The sequence below is a fragment of the Ascaphus truei genome, chromosome 7 (genome assembly GCF_040206685.1).
Source record: "Ascaphus truei isolate aAscTru1 chromosome 7, aAscTru1.hap1, whole genome shotgun sequence".
NCBI lineage: Eukaryota > Metazoa > Chordata > Amphibia > Anura > Ascaphidae > Ascaphus > Ascaphus truei.
The window spans coordinates 55,925,959-55,949,561 of NC_134489.1; the positions used below are offsets into that span (position 1 = coordinate 55,925,959).

Below are 23,603 nucleotides of genomic sequence, written 5' to 3' on the forward strand. Positions count from 1 at the left end.
ACACATTTTATTATTAATATTGTTTTAGGCGCCGGGTTTATTTGATTTGCTTTGTATGATTTACCACTGTTACAATCAATGGGTAGAGAGGTTGGGGTAGTTACCACAGAGAGGGTGGTTAGGCCTACCTGGTGGGTAGCATAAGGAGGATCAAACCCCTAATTACCACAGTGGTTACTAACCGCTAAAGAGATTAAGGGGCTGCAGGTCAGCTGTTAGATTTTTTATTTTACTGTCAGTGCCCACTCAAGACAAGGAGGATGCAGAGGAATACGAGGAGGACGAGGATGGCCTTCAGCCTGAAAGGGGTAAGTACAACTTTAATTCACTATATGCTGGCTGGGTAATATTTTGGTTATGTTTTATTTTTTAATGGGCAACTGTGCTATTATGCAGACCTTGATAATAAGGATGTTGTCCATTATTGTACTGTATGTGTTGGGGAGGAAGGGGGGTTGTTCAGTGTATTGTATTGGTGTTTGTATTGTATTGCAATGTTTATTGAAAAGGTAGCTAAATCCAGTTGCTTTTCCTACGTAATATTACAAAGATACACCCTTTCCACTGTTGCTTGATTACTAAAACTCTGACACAGGCCCTCATTCTCTCCCATCTTGACTACTGTAAACTCCTGCTGTTCGGCCTTCCTTCCTCTCACCTGTCTCCCCTATAATCTGCTGCCAGAATCACTACTCTTTCCTAAATCTGTCTCAGCGTCTCCCCCTGCTAAAATCCCTCTCCTGGCTTCCTATCAAATCCCATATCACACACTCAATTCTCCTCCTCACTTTTAAAGCTTTACACTCTTCTGCCCCTCCTTACATCTCCGCCCTAATTTCTCACTATTCACTATTCCGACTCTTGCGTTCTGCTCAAGGATGCCTTCTCTCTACCCCTCTCAAAAAAAGTTAAGACTGACCAACTGAGAATTAATGTAGATGTGTATTCAATTCATTCCCCCTTTTTTTTACTCCTAGTAAGCAAGTATAAACAATGGCCCTATGAAAGTTTAGAACAGTCTAAAACACAATAAATAAAAGAGCCATACATTTAACTTGCTAAACACACACAAAAAGCCATTAACATCACTTTCATTGTATACAGACATCAGCAGTGGAAGGTGTACTGTATTTAAGGGCTTACCTCTTTGTCACTCAACAGCATCAAGCTCTTGCATCAACGCATCATTCACAATGGGAAAGGTAATGAGTTGTATTACTGATAATTAATACAATATTGAGCAAGGCAGTTAGGATAAAACTCTGAATAATTTCTGCTCAAATTATGAAATCAATATCAAATTGGGCATTTACAAAATATGTAAAGGTTGATGTAGCATGCAGTAGAATATTACACAATGTTTTTCTTAGCTGGTACTGTAGACTGACATTTGTCAGACCGGCTCAAATATACAGTCCACATTTTCCTCTTTGATACTGAATTTGAATTTATCAGCACTTTACTACTGTAAGTTGTTATTTCCATGATCACATTCATATTTTTATCCTAGGTTTGGTGTACAAATCTCTTAAAGTAAAGCAATGTATGTCCTAGTATGACAAACAAACCATTTGAAAAACATAAAACAGTTCTAGAAAACTAGTACCCATATGAATGTATTCACTGTATATGTATGTACTGTACATCATATCTTTATTTGCATTTCACCATCCATTTACTGTACACAAAATGTCAGATTCAAAGAAGTACAGTATGTGAGATGAAGTAATATGAGACACAATGAGAATAAGCTACAAACATAAAAGTAACATTAGGAAAAGAAGTCCCTGCCCTGAAAAGCTTACAATCAAAGTGTAAATAGGGAGAATTGACAAAGACAGTAGGAGGGTGTATAAAGAAAACAGGATCCGGAGAATACCGTTATACCACTTTATTGGATCTGAAATATACTTAGATTGTGAGCTTTGAAGACTGAGATATTGAAAATTATCAGGATAACACCAGATACAACTAAATAACATTCTTTCACTGAAATAATAGAGTTTCTAATCATTGTTATCTATCTACAGATTACCTTCTATGAGGACAGGAACTTCCAGGGCCGCTCTTATGAGTGTAGCTCTGACTGTCCTGACATGTCTTCGTACTTCAGCCGTTGTAACTCCATACGAGTTGAAAGTGGAAACTGGATTCTCTACGAACATCCCAGCTACAGAGGACACCAGTATTACCTTAGGAGGGGAGAATATCCTGATGTTCAGCAATGGATGGGATTCAATGACTCAATTCGGTCTTGTCACTTGACTCCACAAGTAAGTATTATAGAAGATTTGAAAAGTGCCACCCGAGGCCCTTATGATGCACATTGTAAGTTATGGTCATTTGCCAATTTGCTAATTTTTTAGGAGCTGTTAACAGCTGTCGCTTTATTGAGCACCGACCGTGAACTGCACTGAAGGGGGGACCTTCCCCTTCTTCTTGATTTATGATTCGGTGGTCAGAGCCCAGAAGGGATCGCATGATTGTTCTCAAGTGAGGTCACATGCTACTACAGTGCTAGAGAGTCCATGGCAGAATTTTTACAGCAAAGTCTCAAAAACTGTAGTTAGACTTTCTGCTTAATTTACATGTTATTTACCTGTTTCTTTGCTTTTCCAAAGCACCGTGGTGCTTTTAGAATGAGGATCTATGAAAGGGAAGATTTCCAAGGCCAGATGATGGACTTCAGTGAAGATTGCCCCCATGTCTTTGACCAATTCCGTTACCACGACATCCACTCCTGCAATGTGTCTGATGGTCATTGGATCTTCTATGAAGAGCCCAACTACAGGGGCCGTCAGTACTATCTGAAACCTGGAGAGTACAGGAGATACAGAGATTGGGGAGCAATTAATTCCAGAGTTGGCTCCTTCAGAAGAGTGCAGCATCTTCATTAAACAACAAGAATCACCAGAGCATAGGTTTTCCTTATTTATTAAAGCATTTAAAATAAAATAAAAACATTGACTGAACTATACCTGTTTTACGCTGTTCTTATCACATTCTTATTGTATAACATACTATTAAACTAATTACTGCTATGAAGGTGACATCATTTTGCTTTATATTTAATTCCAGTTATTTCACATGTAAAAGCGATAACTTTACGAGCTGCTGAATTAAACAGGCTAAATATCAAATCAAATCCTAACAAGGGTTGAATCTAAAGTGATAAACAGTGTATAACTTTCCTCCTCCAACCCACCACTCCCCTTAACCAGACACTTTGCCGTAAATCAAAACGGAAGAAATTAAAGAAAAGGTATAGAAAAACAATAATGTATTCACTGGTTATTGCAACCAATTGTGGCGGTTAAGAAGTCATAAGCTAAAATAACTAAAGTGGCGTATGATTGGCACCTAAAACCACCCAGCCCAGTACAACAGTACTGGCTGTCCCCTCCTGTCGGGAAGCCTTGTTTATACTTTAGATGTATCCACATGTATAGTCCAGAGGAGAGCAAAATGCATGATAGAGGTAAAGAAAAAAAAAAGAAACAGAATTATACTCTACTTAAAATAGACGACAGTATCCTCCAATAAACATTTTCATCAATATCATTCTAGTTGGAGCCAGGATGGCAGAATTTATTTGGCCCAGGAAAATCTCAAACAATAGGGTCCCCACATAAGTTATGACAAGTACATTCAGTCTACTTTGCCCCGTTATTTCTCTTTGTTGCACTCCCATCTTTCTTTATCCTATTGTATTTGCACTAATGTCTTTCTCTCTTACACCCTTTATGTCTTTCCATATTTCCCCCTTGTGTGTCTCTGTTCTCCCCTCCTCTCATATATTTCTCTTCTTTCCCCTCATATCTTTTATTCTTTATTTCTTCCAATTTCTTTTTCTTCTTTCCTTTTCCTGTTTCTCAAATCCATTTTACCTGTATCTATCTCTCTTCTCCAATGTCTTTCTCTCCCCCATTGGCTATCTCATATTTTCCACTTCATGTAATTCTCTTTATCCTTCAAGTTTCTCTTTCCACCCAGCATGTTTCTCTTTCTCCTCTCCCCCTCAACATCTCTCTCTCTTTCCTCAACCATCTAGCATATTTTTCTCTTACTTCACGCCATTATCAAGTCTTTCCCTCTGCACTCACTGACAATGTTTTCTCTTTTCTCTTCCCCAGCATGTCTTTCCCTCTCCTCCAGCCCCCATCATGTCTTTGCCTCTCCTCTCACCACCACAATGTTTTCTCTCTCCTGTCCCCATCATGTCTTTCGCTCCCCTCTCACCACCAGAATGTTTTCTCTCTCCTGCCCCCCAGCAGGGCTTTCACTCTCCTATACCCCCAGCATATTTTTTACAGTGCTCTCTCTTCTTGTTGTGACTTTCTCTCTCTCCTCCCCCAAATCAGGTATCTCTTTCTCCCCCCCCAGCATGTCTTTTTCTTTCCTCTCCCTTAGCATGTCTCTTTCTCCTCTCCCCCTCCCGAGCATCTCTTTCTAATCTCACCCCCAGCCTGTCTTTCAAATCTTAAACCCTTCACATAATTCTCTCTCTCGGTTCTCCCCTCATCTTCAAAATATATATAATAGAACAAATGCATATAAATACATTGATAAACCTACTAGAGATAAGTCTGGAGTGAAATATGACAATACAGAATGAAATACCACTCAGAAAATATATATGATTCATTATATTAATGTTTTTTATTATTTATGTAATTTTTTGGAGAAGTGTGGAGAGATTATATTTTATAGTCGATATTATTATTATGATTATATATATATATATATATTTTAGCTCTACGTGACACATTTACACAGCAAAAGCATCACTAATGCGGGTCTAATTCCGGAGACTTATGTGTCTAGTGTGAGAGACTATACTCATAATATAACTCACCTCATATGCTATTTTATAAGCAGCTTTTATGTGCTAAACCTATGTTTTAGGTTTTAACATTTTCAATAAATAGCAGTATTCACACTCCTTGAATACCTGACCCATTTTGTGGACCCCCAGTAGACAGTTCTATCTATACTCTGCACTAGGGTATATATTTTGTTAAAGGGCCTTTTGGGTGAAAACACCCCATCAAGATCCATCTCCAAATATTATTGGGATTTGGTTAAAAATGTATAATTTTGCTGGGGAAACCAATTGAAGACCTCCCTGCCCCTATAGCCAGACTTTCATCTGTGATCCTTACGGCCGCCAGATGTTGCATCCCTACAGGAGAACAGTAATTACAAGGATAGATGGGGTCATGAACATGGAAAGGCTGAAGCAAAGAATGCCTCAATTTTATAGAACCTGGGAGCCTTGGCCGGGGTCAGGAGCCCCAACACTAGTGCAAGCCCTACTGCAACACTAGAACCCTTACTACCGAGGGCCGATGCGCCCCCCGCCACAATCCCCCCCTGCCCTAACCCCTCCCCCCCGCTTTTTCCCCATGTCGTTCCCAACTATCTACCCGCCCCTCGTCATCCCCTCTCTTTTCACCACGGTAAATGGAAAAAAGGTTTATTGTGTGTCTCCAATCGCCTCCCTGTTATGTGCCTATAATTTGTTTCTTTGGCAAACTGTTCTGCCATGTTGTGATTGTTATACCTGTCAGTGCATCAAAAGACACCAATAAAGGAAAAATATTAAAAAAAAAAAAAAAATGTATAATTTGTAGATGCTGTGGCAGCATACAATCCGGGTTATAGGAGATTTCAGATCCCCTGGAAGATCCAGTTCCACAGTGTGAATAAATGCTTGAATCAACTTGCCTGTTGGGGCTCCAGATCCCGTTTGAAGATCCTGTTCCACAGTGTGGAGAAATGTCTGAATCAACGTACCTGTTGTAAGTGCATCTTTCACCAATTATCTGAGGATTATTGTCAAGACTACTCTGTAATTTTTTCTCTTTTTTCCCCCCTTCCCCTATTTATTTCTTCCATTATCTCTACGCCTAGATCATCTTCAGTATATATACATATACATATATAACCCCCCTGTTTGGGCTTACTGTTTCATATAAAAGGGTAATTTTGATGGGTTGTTGCAATAAGCAATGACCTTTAGATAATTGTTGCAAATAGTGCAACTGCCATTTAGGCTCTGCCCACCTTCTAGCAGGTGGCCACTCTTTCATCCAGACTGGGAGTACTGTAGGTGTAAGGGTCCAAAACACTCCCCTGCAGCTATGGTGACTGTAAGAGACATGCGCAGAGGTACACTCAGAGTCCGATTTGGCAGAAATAATAACATCATGGCTTTATTCAGCCTGTCACTTTAAACAACAGTTTAAGGCAATATATAAGAGAGAAAGAGAGAAAGAGAGAAAGAGAGAAAGAGAGAAAGAGAGGAAGAGAGAAAGAGAGAAAGAGAGAGAGAGAGCGAGAGAGAGAAAGAGAGAGAGAGCGAGAGAGAGAGATAGAGAGAGAGCGAGAGAGAGAGAGAGAGAGAGAGAGAGACACAAACACATATCCCTTTGTAAGGGCTAACTTACTTCCTCAGTCCCTATCTGAAGGGCAATGTGGGAATGCACCTTACCAATCTATCCCTCAAAAGTCTAAAGAGGTGCTTGTAAGGAGAGGCTCTTTGTGGCAATCTCTGAGTCTGGTTGGTGTCTGTAAAGGGGCCAGCCTCTGGCAGGTTCCTGGTCCTCTGTGTCCAGGAAAAGAGGTCTGGTCCCCTGGTGTCTTGATATCAGCACACAGTCATGCCTGTGTGCTCAAAAGAGTCTCTCGGTCTGTTGCCACCAGCACTACAACAAATGTCCATAGAAACATAAACAAACAGGAGACTGCGTTTCCCATAAAAAATAATTATTTAATGGTAATGAGGACAAGAAAAGGGCAAAAAAGCCCCACCAACATTTCACGCTTCTCAGAACGCTTTGTCAAGGTATACACAACAAACTTTATTAACATATATACAGTAGAGGCAACGTTTATTCTAACATTTTCCGTAAACTAGCCGGGTTACATTCTGGGTATGTGCTGGGTATGTGCTGGGTATGTGCTGGGTATGTTCTGGGCTAGTTTGAGGCAAGTTTAAGGCATTTCTGCATTGACTAACGACCCATAGGATTAACACAGCAGGGATCCCTGGCAGTCCAATTCAGTTTGAATGGGACTGCCAGGGACCCCCGCTGTTAATCTGATAGGCCATTAATCAATGCAGAAATGCTGGGGCTAGTTTAAGGAAAGTTTAAGGCATGTATTCAGAATGTACCTGGGTGTTTCCTGGGTTTTTGGGGAATTGCCACTGGTTTTTGTTCGAATAAGAGTTGCCTCTACTGTATAGAGACATTTTAAAATGAATGACCAATGAACATAACACAAAAGCAACACACCCTCTCTAATTAATAAAGATATCCTGATGTGAGAGACCAAACTAAGTGTGCGGGCTCAGCAACCGATAATCCCGCCCCTAGCAACCAATCCGGAGTCCAAACAGGTCTAGCAACAGCTCAGACTAAGCGCTTGCGCAGTGTCTGACTGTGAATAGATCCATTGGGATAATGGAGGTTACTTATAGGGTGGGAGATCGGCGGCAACAGCACGCATTGTGTTGCACAACACCAGCAAAACGCACACGCGCACGCCAGCTCCACAAGCCCGCAAGCCGCGCAGTTTAACGCATTAGAGTCACCTCTGTGGGTATCATTAACATACCTTGCCACCGGTGTATCATGGCTGTTTCTTATAGATCAAATGCGGTCTAAAATCCAGACCTTAAATGGTTTATGTGTTTTCCCAACATATAATTTGTTGCATTTACACTGAATTAAGTAGATAACTCCTTTACTTTGACAATTTATGAAATCCTTAATTTGAAAGGTATTTTTTCTTTTAGAATCTGTGAAACTTTTGTCGTCATATGGGCACATGCCTTGCATCTTCCTCAGGGAAATGATCCATTGGGTTTATTTAACCATGTCCTAATGGGGGTCTGTTGGTAATGGTTTTGGTCTGTCTTTCAGGTCCCTTGATCTCCTGCTGGTCATGCTGGGCGTTGGATTTTTGAACCTGCGGTAACAACGAAAATCAATCGCACAAAAAAATTCAAAATAAGGCAGCAAAATGACAAAGAATTACATCCACAGAATAAGCAGAAATAGTAAAAAAACACTCAATACAAAGCAAGCATTTGCCAAAAAATGCACTGGCTAATAATGTTTTGATCTGCACACTAAAGGGGTACAGAATATTACATTATCACTCAATGGGCAATGTAAAACATAAAAAAAATACATATCCAATCGAAAAAGCGGAAAATAAATACATTTACATACAGATGCAGCGGCCGTTATTCAAACATTTCACGCGTGAAACATGTGTTATGCCATGTGTTGTTGTGATATGTTCCGTTGCAGACATAATGGCCCATCGGATTAACACAGCAGGGGTCCCTGCTGTGTGAGTCCTACTGGGATCTGCCTGTCTGTAAGAGACGCGCAGTAAGAGATAGGCTGAATCATTCACTCTAACTGCGCCTCTCACAGGCGATCGCAGGTTTTTTATTAAAATTGTAACACCACAGTATTGTAGCAGGGGTTCTCCTAAGCTGAACCACTTTGATTTCAGCCTTGGGGACCCCCTGGTCATGTGACCGGGACATTTTAATACATAAAAGATACCGGCACCCCATAACGGGGCCTGTATCTCGGGAAGCAGGGGTCGCCGGACCTCAAATCAACACGGTTCTGCTCCGGAGACCTCCTGCTCATCTACACCATTAATAAAATTAAAATGTAACGACTTTAATTTCCGGCGAGATTTGTGCAGAGAAATGGCTCTCTTTCTCTGCAGCAGAAACAACTCGCTCTCCTTTTCAGGGGGGCGATCATCCTGGCGCAGGCTACTCACCATTTGTTGAAATGTTGCTATCACTGGTATTCGGGACTTTCTGCATATAGTGATAGAAACGCTGTCAAAAATGGCGATTTAAAAACCCTGGCGATTTTTTCTATTGGACTTTAGTGCATGAGGACCTTAGACGTAAAAACTGTCCAATTGGGATATTCCTAATAAGATGGGTCGGGTGATGGCTATCTGCCCTCAGGAGACTGTTCGTAGATTTTGGTTTCCTGAAGATTATTAACTCCAGATAGCCATCCTTCCCCCTCTTTATGGTGATGTTGAAGAAATTAATCGTATCATGATCAATCTGGATCAATATATGGACCAGATTACATTATGGATCTGCTATATTGATGATACACTGCTTCTGTGGATGGGTATGGAGACAACACTACTTGAGTTTGTGAAAAAACTGAATGTGAATTCACATAATTTAAGATTAACTATCCAGATTGATCATGATACAATTAATTTCTTAGCAAACAACACACAGAACCCCAGCATGCTCATTTTAGGAACCCCTGAGCCTCCACAAAATATATATGTATATAAGTGTCAAAAAGGAGAGCTACTGAACGTGGCAAATGTATACAACAAGCGACAGAGAAGCCCAATGCTACATCCAATATGATAAAAATGCACAGTAAAATACTTATATATCCTCTTGAAAAAGGGTAATTTAGTTTAACCCTTTGGCCAAAGCATCGTAAACCTGCAAGCCACGTCAAGGCAGACCCAGTTGGCAGGTCCTAACACTACCAGATAAAATACTAATATATCTCTCTATTAGAATTAAAATTCTCATGTACCTTTATTAGGAGGGAGAAAGACCAACATTGATCTATATCCAGTAGTATGAAAAAGACCTGCTTACCTGGGAAGGGAAGAGGGGCAAGCTTAAACCCTGGCAGGGAGGAGCCACTAACCTCCAACAGCTGAGACCAGCAGAAAATAAGTTAACAAACAATATAATAAATGTTATAATAAAAAGTGGCAACAGAAGAGGCAAAACATAGCCTTGAGATCGGATTTCATAAACCGTGGATATAACCACAGAATTGTAGACCAGAAAATCCACAAAGCCACCAGAAAACCTTCTTGAATATAGACAGAAAGAGACAAGCGACAAGGTACCTTTGGTGATCACATATAAACCACACCTAGAAGCCCAGCGCAAGAACTACAACCCATTTTCCAGGAAGATACAAGACTGCAACAGGTCTTCCCTGAAACACCCTTATTATCATACAGACAACCTCATAATTTCAAGAAAATGATGGTGAGCAGTAAAGTATTCAACAGTACAACTGAATGTGGGACAAGACCATGCCAAGATGCAAGATGGAAAACCTGCGCAATGCTCCACACAGCGGGCACAATACAAATACCACACAAGAATCTGGAGTACAAAATCAGAGGAAGGTTCACCTGTTCCTCCGGCAATGTTGTGTACCTCATCATGTGCATGAAATGCCCAGGGGGGCTGCTACTACATAGGTGAGACAGGACAGGGGCTAAACAAGAGAATGAATCTGCATCGCCACAGCATCACACACGGAACAAGAGACAGTGTTGTCGGCAAACATTTCTCTGACTCTGGCCATAAGATGAACAAGCTGAAGGTGGCCATACTCAAAGGCAATTTTAAAACACCGAAAGAGAGACGGTTGCATGAATACAAATTTATGCAACTGTTTGGGACACTTAGCGGTGGCAAAACTGAGACCCGATTTTTATGAGTCACTACTGACACGAGAGAACTCTTTTCCCATGAGTTCTAATGGCCATGTCTATACATACTGCGCTACATGTATGCACACACAGCTGTCTCTTACACATACAAATACTCTATGTAATTCTATCCCTATATACCAATAGGGACCACGTACAGTAGTATCTACACACAGTTTTAGTAATACAACACCCTCTTACATTTCCACACCTACCCACACCATTGATATACACTCCCACTCCACACACACCTTTTGTAAAGTGCTGTATACACTGTGGGCTCTTTATTTATTTATATTTACATACATACATACGTTCATTCATACACACACACACACACTTACATCACTAACATTCAGGGACTATTTAACACCTCAAGTCATAAATCGCATAAAACACACGGGGGGATAGGCTCTGGTCACAGATTACATTCCAAGAGACACTGTTTTTAAGAAAAACCCTTGCCTGCTTTATTCATTGTAACATCGCCGGAAGGAAGAGATCAGTGTATCTCGAAAGCTCGCACAAATAAAAGCATTTCGTTAGCCAAAGTACATACAGTTAGGTCCGGAAATAATTAGACACTGACACAATTTTCATAATTTTGGCTCTGTACGCCACCACAATGGATTTGAAATGAAACAACCGAGATGCAATAGAAGTGCAGACTTTCAGCTTTAATTCAAGGGGTTGAACAAAAATATCGTATGAAACGTTTAGGAATTGCAACCATTTTCATACACAGTTTCCTTATTTCAGGGGCTCAAATGTAATTGGACAAATGAACACAATCATAAATAAAATGTTCGTTTTTAATACTTGGTCGAGAATTCTTTGCAGGCAATGACTGCTTGAAGTCTGGAACGCATGATCATCACCAAACGCTGGTTTCCTCCTTTGCGATGCTTTGCAGGCTTTTACTGCTGCTGTCTTCAGTTGTTGTTTGTTCGTGGGTCTTTCTGCCTTAAGTTTTGTCTTCAGCAAGTGAAATGCAGGTTGAGATCCGGTGATTGACTCGGCCATTGGAGAATATTCCACTTCTTTGCCTTAAAAAATTCCTGGGTTGCTTTCGCAGTATGTTTTGGGTCATTGTCCATCTGTAAAGTGAAGCGCCGTCCAATCAACTTCGCTGAATTTGAGCAGACAATATATCCCTATACACATAAGAATTCATCCGGCTGCTTCTGTCTTCTGTCACATCATCAAAAAACACTAGTGACCCAGTGCCATTGTAAGCCATGCATGCCCATGCCATCACACTACCTCCACCGTGTTTTACAGATGATGTGGTATGCTTTGGATCATGAGCCGTTCCAAGCCTTCTCCATACTTTTTTCTTCCCATCATTCTGGTATAGGTTGATCTTAGTTTCATCTGTCCAAAGAATGCTGTTCCCGAACTGGGCTGGCTTTTTTAGATATTCTTTGGCAACGTCTAATCTGGCCTTTCTATTCTTGAGGCTTATGAATGGTTTGCACCTTGTGGTAAACCCTCTGTTGTTGCTCTTGGGAAGTCTTCTCTTTATGGTAGACTTGGATAATGATATGTCTACCTCCTGGAGAGTGTTCTACACTTGGTTGGATGCTGTGAAGGGGTTTTTCTTTACCATGAAAAGGATCCTATGATCATCCACCACTGTTGTCTTCCGTGGACGTCCAGGCCTTTTTGTGTTGCAGAGCACACCAGTGCAGTTTTTTTTCTCAGAATGTACCAAACTGTTGATTTGACCACTCCTAATGTTCCTGCTATCTCTCTGATGGTTTTTTTTTTTTTTTGCAGCCTAAGGATGCTCTGTTTCACTTGCATTGAGAGCTCCTTTGACCGCATGTTGAGAGTTCACAGCAACAGCTTCCAAATGCGTATGCCACACCTGGAATCAACTCAGACCTTTTACCTGCTTAATTGATGATGAAATAACGAAGAAATAGCCCACACCTGTCCATGAAACAGCTTTTGAATCAATTGTCCAATTACTTTTGGTACCTTGAAAAAGAGGGAGCTACATATTAAAGAGATGTAATTCCTAAACACTTTCTCCAATTTGGATGTGCATACCCTCAAATTAAAGCTGATAGACTGCACTTTAAGCCCATGTTAATTATTTAACTGTAACTTGAATTTATTTTGGTACACAGCCGAAATAACAAAACTTGTATCAGTGTCCAATTATTTCCGGGCCTAACTGTAATATATATATATTGCTAAACGCGTAGAGAAGCAAAAGTATTGGACTTTTATTATATACAATCCATTTTTGAGCAGTTTTGTCATTGCTCGCATTGGAGTGATCCGTTCTCCATCACATTTGGTTTCCTGAAGCAGGAAGTCTGACTGCCGTGTCAGTACCTCGTAACATCGGTGGACACATACTCTCGCGGGATTTAATACCAGGGGGAGACCGGGTGCGCGCGCACCCCCCTGACATCCACGACAGGAGTGTGTTGGACTCCGCACATGGCAATTATCCACGGAGGCTCCATCAGGTGAATGCAAGACTTTACTCACTGCCTTATTTTATCTTGCATATTGTAAGTGTCCGTAATTCACTTGCATGTTTATTTTGAATATTAAAATACAGTATTATGCTATGGGAGCCGCGCTGTCTTCTTTTCGTTCTATATATATATACTGTATATATGTGTGCGTGGGTGTGTGTGTGTGTGTGTGTGTGTGTGTGTGTGTGTGTGTGTGCGTGTGTGTGTGTGTGTGTGTGTGTGTGTGTGAATATAGGAAATGTTTGATGACTCTTAACATTTTAATATACAACCATACAAGAAAAAACATACCATCATGATTCTATCATACACTAAAGAGAGTTATCAAACACTGAGGACTAATGCCGATTTGTATTTTATTCTTTGCGTACAATATCTTTTTTTAAACGTAATTCCTAGTAAGCAAGTATAAACAATGGTCCCATGTAAGCACAGAAAAGTCTGAAACACAATGAATAAAAGAGCCATACATTTACCATACTAAACACAAAACAGTTGACATCACTTTCAGTGTATGCAGGCATCAGCACTGGAAGGTGTATATAAGGGCTTCACTATTTGTCACTCAACAGCATCAAGGACTCACATCAATATATCGATCAAAATGGGAAAGGTAATGAGTTGAGGGGTTGATAAGTAAAATAAATAGAGCAAAGCAGTTAGGATATAACTTAGAATTATTTCTACCCAAGTTATTAAATCGTTATCAGTATAGACAATTATACCATTCTAAAGGATGATGTAGCATGAAGTATGAAACACATGGCAAAATGTTGTTCTTATCAGCTTAGAGGGTGACATTCATCTGACTGGGTTGGTAAATACAAATACAGTCTATTTATCCTCCATTCAACTGGGATTGAAGGTACCAGCCCTTCACTAAATAGTTCTCTATTAAATTAATAATATTTTCCTACAGATATTTGTTTGATCTGCACAATAGGTTTAATTTAGTACACTATATGTATGTATGACAAACAGCATATTTGAACACAGTAAAAATATTCTAGTAATCTAGTATCAATTCAATATGAAAAAATTGAATCCTGAGCATATAGTCATGCCATCATTTCAGATCTGAAGTACTGTACACTTGGATTGTGAGCTTTGAAGAATGGAACGATTGATAGTTATCGGGATGACTGATACAATTGAATAACCAAATTACTGAATGAAGCTTCTAATTATTATTATCTATCTACAGATTATCTTTTATGAGGACAGGAACTTCCAGGGCCGCTCTTATGAGTGTAGCTCTGACTGTCCAGACATGTCTTCATACTTCAGCCGTTGCAACTCCATCCGAGTTGAAAATGGAAACTGGATACTCTATGAATATTCCAACTACAAGGGACACCAGTACTACCTTAAGAGAGGAGAATATCCTGATTTCCAGAAATGGATGGGTTTCAATGACTCTATCAGATCCTGTCACTTGACTCCACAAGTAAGTATTATATGAGATTTGCGACTAGGGGTCAGTCTCTTAAAGTATGCGTATTATGGCGTTTGCAAAGTCAAACATATTTTGAGTGATGGAAGTTTTTAAGTTATATTTAGAACAAATATAACTCAGGGCCATTTTTGCTGGGGCTAACCCTTAAGACATATTATGGCCCATTTAAGGGAACAGACCAAGTAAATGTACCTTATGCAACTAATATCTAGTATCTTACTTGACAGTATCTTTTCTCTCAATCCACTTCTAACATGTAACATCCCACCTCTATCATGCAAGTTAGAGCCAATCTCGAATGAGCAGTATCAGTTAATAGTCTTAAACAGCAAAATCTCATACATCTGTTATTACATTTTCTGCTGAATTCACATATTATTTCCTTATTTTGTTTGTTTACAAAGCACCGTGGTGATTTCAGAATGAGGATATATGAAAGGGAAGACTTCCGAGGCCAGATGATGGACTTCAGTGAAGATTGCCCCCATGTTTATGATCAATTCCGTTACAATGACATTAACTCCTGCAATGTGTTTGATGGTCACTGGATCTTCTATGAGGAGCCCAACTACAAGGGACGTCAGTACTACCTGAAACCTGGAGAGTACAGAAGATTCAGTGACTGGGGGGCCATGAACTCCAGGGTTGGCTCCTTCAGAAAGATGATACATCTCCACTAAATGACATGAAACACTATGGAGGTAATTCTATATTGTTGGTAGGAATTGTTCGGGCCATTTAGACAATATAGAAATACCCCATAAAGCATGTGTTTTCCTTATTGATTAAACGATGTGAAATAAAATTACATTGAAACAATACATGTTTGATACTGTTCTTATACTCCTATTTGTACAACATAAACCTAATTACTGCTATAGAGGCTACATAATTTGCCTTGTTGAAAGAAAAAATTACCATTACAGTACAGTACTTGTAATTAATTCAAGTAATTTCACTGTACATGCTATAATTGTACAAGCTACTTAATTCAGCAGGCTATATATTTAGTAAAATGTATAACAGGCGAGGAATTAAAGTGACGCACAACGTACTCATTTGCTTATCCCTAACTCTCCCTCCAAAGACCGACCTTGCCCTCCTTCACCCTGACCCTATGCAGGAAATTTAAAAGGAAGCAATTAATGAAAATATATAGTAATCCAATCATTTTATTCACTGGTTATGACATTCAATGTAACTTTAATATAGAATTTTACTATTTACCAAAACCCCATAGTCTTGACTTGAATTGTAATTAATGTGGGATTGTGGCAAGATATCAAACCATAATGAATCTCCGCCATAATGCTTTCCTATTTATTATGGATAGCACAATTTTCTTCTTTAAATCCAAACACCTACAGTATACCAAACATGCACTTTATAAAATGTTGTACATGGTTCATATGGTAAAATTTCCTACTACAGGTTACGGTAACATACTGTAGTTAAAGAAATGTAGGTATGCATTTGTTGTGCCTGAAACACCTCCTCATTCTCTGGTTTCCCCTGGAGTTTGCATGTTGTCTGAGGGAGCTTCTGTCATGGGAGACCAGGCCATTTACACTTTTTTACCAGGAACATGTATTGAGCAAAACGAGTTAATTAAATAAATTGTAAATTTATTCACAGGAAAAGGTATACACACAATGTTACACAAAATACAGCAAAATGAGACTCTTACAGTACTTGGGAATTTGGGTGGAAAACTATAATTTCCTAGGTGTAGAGGATTATCAATCCAAAACTTACCCTAAAAAGTCTTCGAACTTAAATCAACCTGCCGTTCCAAACGCCACAGCTCCCTTTTCTCTCCACAGGACTGGAATTCACTTGGTGCTTAGAATCTTAGAAAGCTTTGAAAGAACTTTGAGAGACCTTGGAAAATGCTGGAAAAAACTCTATCTAATGGGCGCAAGGGTTTATAATACCCCTGACTATCATTAAAAAAAATACTATAGCTCAATCCAAAGCGTGAGAAATGTCTCCACCGCCAATCAGAGACAAGCTGGTAGACACAATAGGGTCTCCTGGAAATCTGAATGAACCAAGGGGCATGGGCAATTTGGCACCTCTGACCCTAGTTCCCTCAATGCCACCCGCGGTGACAGTAGGATAACCTCTCTCAGGAACCCAATACAGACAGTAAATACACACACCGGGTATATACAGTGAAAATAGTATTTACTGAACATCACCACACAATATATATATATATATATATGTAGAGGTATCAGTACCGTGTTAGCCGAGCTTCAATAATCAAAAAATAAATAGATGATACCGTTCTGTGGCTAACGAAATGCTTTTATTTGTGCGAGCTTTCGAGATACACTGATCTCTTCTTCCGGCGATGTTACAATGAATGAAGCAAGCAAAAGCTATACTATAAACAGTGTCTATTGGAATGTTATCTGTGCTGGTCCTTCCCCCGGTGTGGATGTGTTTTATGGCTGGAGGTGTCAAAAGGTTCCTGAAAGCAAGTGATGAAAGAGTGTGTATGTGTATCAGTGTGAATTAACATGAATGGAGAGCCCACAGTATATACAGTGCTATACAAAAGGTGTGTGTGGGGTGGGAGCGGATATAAATGGTGTGGGTGGGTGTGGAAATGTGAGCGTTAGTAGCATAACTAAAAGTGTGTGTGGATACTCTGTGGTCCCTATTGGTGTATAGGGATGGAAAAACAAGGAGTATAAGTGTGTGTGAGAGACAGCTGTGTGTGCATACATATAGCACAGTATGTACAGACATGGCCTATAGCGCTCATGGGAAGAGAGTTCACTTGTGTCAGTAATGACTCATACAATTTCGATCTCTGTTTAGGCCACTGCTAAGTGTCCCGAAAAGTTGCATAAATTTGTATTCATGCAACCGTCTCTCTTTCGGTGTTTTAAGATTACCTTTGAGTATGGCAACCATCAGATCGTTCATTTTATGGCCAGAGTCAGAGAAATGTTCGCCAACAGAACTGTCTCTTGTTCCGCGTGTGATGCTGTGGTGGTGCAGGTTAATTCTCTTGTTTAGCCCCTGCCCTGTCTCACCTATGTAGTAGCAGCCCCCTGGGCATTTCATGCACATGATGAGGTACACGACATTGCTGGAGGAACAGGTGAACCTTCCTCTGATTTTGTATTCCCGATTTCTGTGTGGTATTTGTATTGTGTCCGCTGTGTAGAACATTGCGCAGGTTTTGCATCTTGGGTCCTGGCATGGTTTTGTCCCGCATTCAGTTGTACTTCTGAATACTTTACTCCTCACCATAATATTCTTGAGATTATGGGGTTGTCTGTATGATAATAAGGGTGCTTCAGGGACGACCTGTTGCAGTCTTGTATCTTCCTGGAGGATGGGTTGTAGTTTCCTGGCGATCTTGCGTAGGTCTCCTAGGTTTGGGTTATATGTGACCACCAAAAGTACCCTGTCGCTTGTCTCCTTCTGTTTGTATTCAAGGAGATCAATTCTTGGTATTCTGGTGGCTTGTTTTTCCATCCCTATACACCAATAGGGACCACAGAGTATCCACATACACTTTTAGTTATGCTACTAACTCTCACATTTCCACACCCAACCACACCATTTATATCCGCTCTCACTCCACACACACCTTTTGTATAGCACTGTATATACTGTGGGCTCTTCATTCATGTTAATTCACACTGATACACATACACACTCTTTCATCACTTGCTTTCAGGAACCTTTTGACACCTCCAGCCATAAAACACATCCACACCGGGGGAAGGACCAGCACAGATAACATTCCAATAGACACTGTTTATAGTATAGCTTTTGCTTGCTTCATTCATTGTAACATCGCCGGAAGAAGAGATCAGTGTATCTCGAAAGCTCGCACAAATAAAAGCATTTCGTTAGCCACAGAACGGTATCATCTATTTATTTTTTGATTATATATATATATATATATATATATATATATATATCTCACCCACCATACACTGCCCCCACATACTTGGAACCCCTCTCCAAAGTACTGAGGTGCCTGGGCACTTAACCAACTAGTGTCCAAATACAAGGCCCACCCAAGAGTGTGTGGAGTAGCGCTATCCACTGTGTGTGTGGCCGTTGGTGCACTTATATGTACCTTCCTGGTCTCTGTCCAGACAAGGAAAGATGGAAGATGGTGGGTCCGCAGGCCTCAACGTGATCCCAGGGTCTACCGTATCCTCTCCTGTTCGCATGCCTCTGCCTCTGATGGAGCTCCAGCTGGATTGTGTCCCTGTGAATGTCTATGATTGCCTTTGGTCTGATCAGACCATAGGCCGTGCGCACCGTGTGGCATCTTGTCACGGTTGCAGCACTCTATCACTGTAGTAAGCTACTGGGGGAAGCGTCCCTATCTATGGGCCTTCCCTGCAGCAGTCACAACCTGAGGGGAGTCGGGGATTAGCTGGGGCCTAAGGGGCAAACCTAGGCCTAGTACAGAGGAGCACTGCTCCTTGGACACTACCTCTATGCTTGCTATCCTGCTTCTGACTGAAGCGTGGTCCCACCCGGAGTGCTCTACCACCAAGCCAAGTCCGCCTACAGCTCCGGTGGCACCTGGGTAGTCCGACAGCTCCACCCATGCATGGAAGAGGTAGACGGGGAGCCCAGCTACATCCTACCCCTGGTGGAGAAACCAACGTCCCCACTTGGAAACAACATATATACACAAGTTATATAATAAAAATGCATATTATATATACAACTTAACTGGTTATCACTTTAAATAATATTGAACACCTCAGTGAGCACAGTAATTATAGAGGCAACCCGGCTCTGAGTGGGAGGGCGTCTCACTCGCTGACTCCTGTGAGTCTCTTCTGCAGTTTCTTTCTCTTGGGAGATGCTATCATGGGCTTGAGGCCCTAACCCTCTCATAAGGGTTGAACCAGTGTCTACAAAGTCTCTGAAAGGGACATAGCTTGGGCTTTTTGGGTCAAGGGGATGGCTTGTTGAAGCCACCGGTGAAGGTACTTGGGGCATTGGCCTATTACCCGATGCTTCCTCTGGTGGTGCCCACCAGTCTCCGTTGAAGTTGGAGGCGGTTCCCTGTTTCTGCTACCGAAGCTGGAGTCTCTGCGGACTCTTCTGGCTCACTAGCCTAGGTGGTTGACTTTGGTTCAGGGTCACTGTCCCCCACTTGAGGAATGGGCAGCAAGTGGTTGCAGTGCCAGACCTTTACCCTGCCATCTTTGTCTCGGATTCTGTAGATAAGTGTGAGGATTCGGGGCCCGCAGCGGCCGCGGCATGGCCTTCCCTTACCTCATGTTCCTTCTGCTGCTGCGGGGCGCTCCCGGCATCAGCTCCCTCCGGTCTCGGCTGTCAGGGGATTCCCTCCTTGTCCGCGGCGGACGCTTGCCAAACCACGGGCGGCTCGAGTTGTGACGGCTGCTGCCATTCACGAGCTCGCGCCCGTCTCTGTTACAGAGCGCGCGCAGGATCCTTTTAATTTATTCACTGCTCCTGCAGTGAGGCTCCGCCCCCAACACACACACAAGGATCAATCAGGTATAAAGACTGCTCACCTGTAATCTCCTTTGGACAGCCTATCCAGGACAGCTCCATGTATTCCTCCAGTCCTGCCTCCTTTTCCTATTGGTCAGCCACGCTTTATATTGCCTGTCCTGCCACTCATTCATTGTCGACATAATTTCCTCTTGGATTACTACTCTTGCATTCTCTCTCTCTCAATCACTCAGGTTACGACTTGGCTTGGCGGACGTCTTTCTCTGGCTCTCGACCCCCGCTTGGACAAACGACCTTCCGGAATTCTCCAATCCCTGACCTAGGCTAATGGCAACGACGACGGCACTTCTTCACCGGTACCGGCAAGTATTGCTAGCTAACATCACCTGGCCTGGCAACGCCGCAATCACCACACTCCGGACACGCTCCTTTTGCTGCGGGTGCGTGCCCTTATACATTCCTCACCTCAGTAGAAGGGATGAGTCTGGTCTGCGGGCAGTACCGGCGTAACATTATGTCGAGCCCACAAGACGCAGACAAGACTGGTGTGGACTCTATGATGACGGCCATGTATCAACAAATCCAGGCCTTAACGGATCAAGTGGTTCTCTTCTCCCAACAGGTACAGCACCTATCTCTACAGGCACCACCTACGCCTGCGCCGCTGGCGCATCCGATTCTACATCCACTTTGTCCTCAGCTCCAAAGATTCCGGCTCCGAAGCCCTACGCAGGGGATCCTCATGCTTGCCGCGGCTTTCTCAACCAGTGTGAGATCCAGTTCGAGATGGCTCCGCAGCTGTATTCTACTGGCCGGAAAAAGGTAGCTTATGTATACTGTCTGCTCACAGGTAACGCACTGGCATGGGCCTCTCCGATCTGGGAACTGCGACCTGATATTACCCGAGATTACACAGCCTTCAGGCGAGATTTTCGACAGGTCTTCGATACCCCCGCACGACAAGAAACTGCTTCTGATTCCCTTCTGCACCTCGGGACGTCGGCCTGTGGCCCAATACGTCTTGGAATTCAGGAGCATAGCAGCTGAGACTCGTTGGGGTCAGGAGGCCTTAGTCTCCGTCTTCTGGAATGGCCTATCGGATTCCCTGAAGGATGAACTTGCTTCTCAACCCAGGCCAGAACTGCTGGAGGATCTCATCACCCTGGCCAATCGTATGTACCAGCGTCTTCAGGTACGCCGCGCTCAGTGTCAGCAATCCCGGTCTACGCCTTTCCGTACTTCCTTCTCCAGGTTTTCTACTACTTCGAGACTCGTTCTCTCTCCGCTGCCTGTGCTGGAAGCCCCAGAGCCGATGCAACTCGGAGTCCAGCAACCCCGGGCACCCTTACGACAAATTCGCTCTACCGGAGAGTCGTGCCACCATTGCGGATCTTCCCAACAGCGTACCCGCGATAGTCCACCATCTTCGGAAAACGACCAAACCCAGTGAGTACTAAGGGGCGCTTCCTGGGTGCTAAATCTTCTGGCCCCCTACTCAGAAGGGAACTCCCCAAAAGATTGACCATTCCCGTTTCTCTTTCTGGTCCTACCTTTTGCACCTCCACAGCTGCATTTATCGATTCCGGCGCAGGAGGGAACTTCATGGATAAGACCTTTTCTGAACAGAATCAGATTCCACTTTCCAAGAAGAACTCCCCCGTTGCCTTGGTCGGGATTGACAATCGGCCCCTCACTCCGGCATATATCTCCATGGAGACCGGACCTATCACCCTTTCTACTCATTCTCACAAAGAGACCCTGGGCTTTGACGTGATTCATGCCCCGGGTACACCGATCACGCTCGGCTTGCCCTGGTTACAGAAGCACAATCCGCTCATCGATTGGTTATCCCCTAATCCCATTGATTGGAGGTCAAGGTCAGAAGAATCTCCTTTGCCTGCCGAACGACCATCCTTTCTATTAGCTAACACATCCAGTCCTCAGAGGGAGTTACCTTCCCCTTACGCAGGATTTTTGGACGTTTTTAGCAAGACACAGTCTGAGCTCCTACCCCCTCATCGTCCCTACGATTGTCCGATTGACCTGGTACCTGGATATACCTTGCCTAAAGCCAAGTCTTACCCTCTCTCGTTGCCCGAGACGGAAGCCATGGACGAATATATTCGTGAGAACCTTAAGCTGGGCTTTATACGTCATTCCAACTCTCCTGCGAGGGCCGGATTCTTCTTCGTCAAGAAGAAGCATGGTACTCTCAGACCATGTATTGATTGCCATGGTCTGAACCATATTACGATGAAAAATCATTATCCACTCCCACTTATATCCGAATTCTTCGACAGACTTCAGGGGGCCAACCTCTTTACCAAACTTGACCTTCGTGAGGCATACAACCTTATCCGCATCCGTGAGGGCGATGAATGGAAGACTGCCTTCAACACCCGTAGCAAACACTACGAATACCTAGTGATGCCGTTCGGTTTGTGCAACGCACCAACAGTTTTTCAGGACTTTATCAATGACATTTTTCGGGACGTCCTCAATCACTTTGTCATTGTCTATCTGGATGACATTCTTATTTTCTCCCAAAACTTACAGGACCATATCATCCACACAAAGTTTGTACTTTCACGCCTCCGAGAGAATCGGTTGTTTGCTAAAATGGAGAAATGCATTTTTCACCAGTCTACCACTTCCTTTCTTGGGTATATCATCTCCAACAGAGGCTTGGCCATGGACCCAGAGAAACTGAAAGCCGTCGTAGATTGGCCGCAACCCAATTCCCTCAAATCTATTCAACGATTTTTAGGTTTTTCCAACTATTACCGGAAGTTTATCCGTAACTTTTCTACTATCATCGCTCCTATCACGGCACTGACCCAAAAGGTGCATATCCTTCATCTTGGTCTCCGGAGGCAGTCACGGCTTTCAAAACGCTGAAACAAGCCTTTGTCTCTGCTCCCATCCTTCGACATCCAAACACTAATTTCCCATTCACCCTAGAGGTTGATGCGTCGGACTGTGGGGCGGGTGCGGTTCTGTCTCAGAAATTTTCTTCCCAGGATAAACTTCACATTTGCGGGTTTTTCTCCAAAAAGTTTTCTTCTGCTGAAAGAAATGATGACGTGGGCAATAGGGAACTTTTGGCCGTCAAGTTGGCTCTTCAAGAATGGAGGCATCTTCTGGAGGGGTCTAAAGAGCCATTCCCTATTCTCACGGACCATAAAAACTTACTGTACATTGAGAATGCCCGTAGTTTAGGTCCTCGCCAAGCCCGCTGGTCATTATTTTTCTCCAGATTTAATTTTGTTCTCTCATATATTCCCGGCACTAAGAACGTCAAGGCGGATGCCCTCTCCAGGCAACACTCTTCTGAAGAGAGACCAGAAAAGACCACCGAGTCCATCCTTCCTAAACAAAGAATCTTGAGAAGATCATCAAATCACAAAAACATCTTCCAACCGGTCTTGTGGTTCCTAAAGACTCTTTGTACGTAGAACCCAAATTCGTTCCTGAAATACTGGACTGGGGACATGCCGCCCGTTCAGCAGGGCATCCAGGATTCAAAAAGACATTGGATCTCATCCGTCGCACTTTCTGGTGGCCCAATATGGTCAAAACCATTCTTGAATTTACACGGTCCTGTCCGGTATGTGCGCGTAAAAAGATTCCTCGTCAGA

The 23,603-nt window shown here is 42.5% G+C and overlaps 2 protein-coding genes across 2 annotated transcripts; both read left to right on the forward strand.

Annotated features, from left to right (window-relative positions):
• Window positions 1–1,078: 1,078 nt before the first annotated feature.
• Window positions 1,079–2,977, forward strand: LOC142499312 (gamma-crystallin-3-like). Its single transcript, XM_075608481.1, has 3 exons — window positions 1,079–1,202; window positions 2,031–2,273; window positions 2,622–2,977. Exons 1-3 carry the CDS (start codon window positions 1,194–1,196, stop codon window positions 2,895–2,897), a joined length of 528 nt encoding a protein of 175 aa, XP_075464596.1. The 5' UTR covers window positions 1,079–1,193; the 3' UTR covers window positions 2,898–2,977.
• A 10,562-nt stretch (window positions 2,978–13,539) lies between these two features.
• Window positions 13,540–15,309, forward strand: LOC142499326 (gamma-crystallin-3-like). The gene is made up of 3 exons (XM_075608493.1): window positions 13,540–13,647; window positions 14,239–14,481; window positions 14,895–15,309. Exons 1-3 carry the CDS (start codon window positions 13,549–13,551, stop codon window positions 15,168–15,170), a joined length of 618 nt encoding a protein of 205 aa, XP_075464608.1. The 5' UTR covers window positions 13,540–13,548; the 3' UTR covers window positions 15,171–15,309.
• Window positions 15,310–23,603: the final 8,294 nt, after the last annotated feature.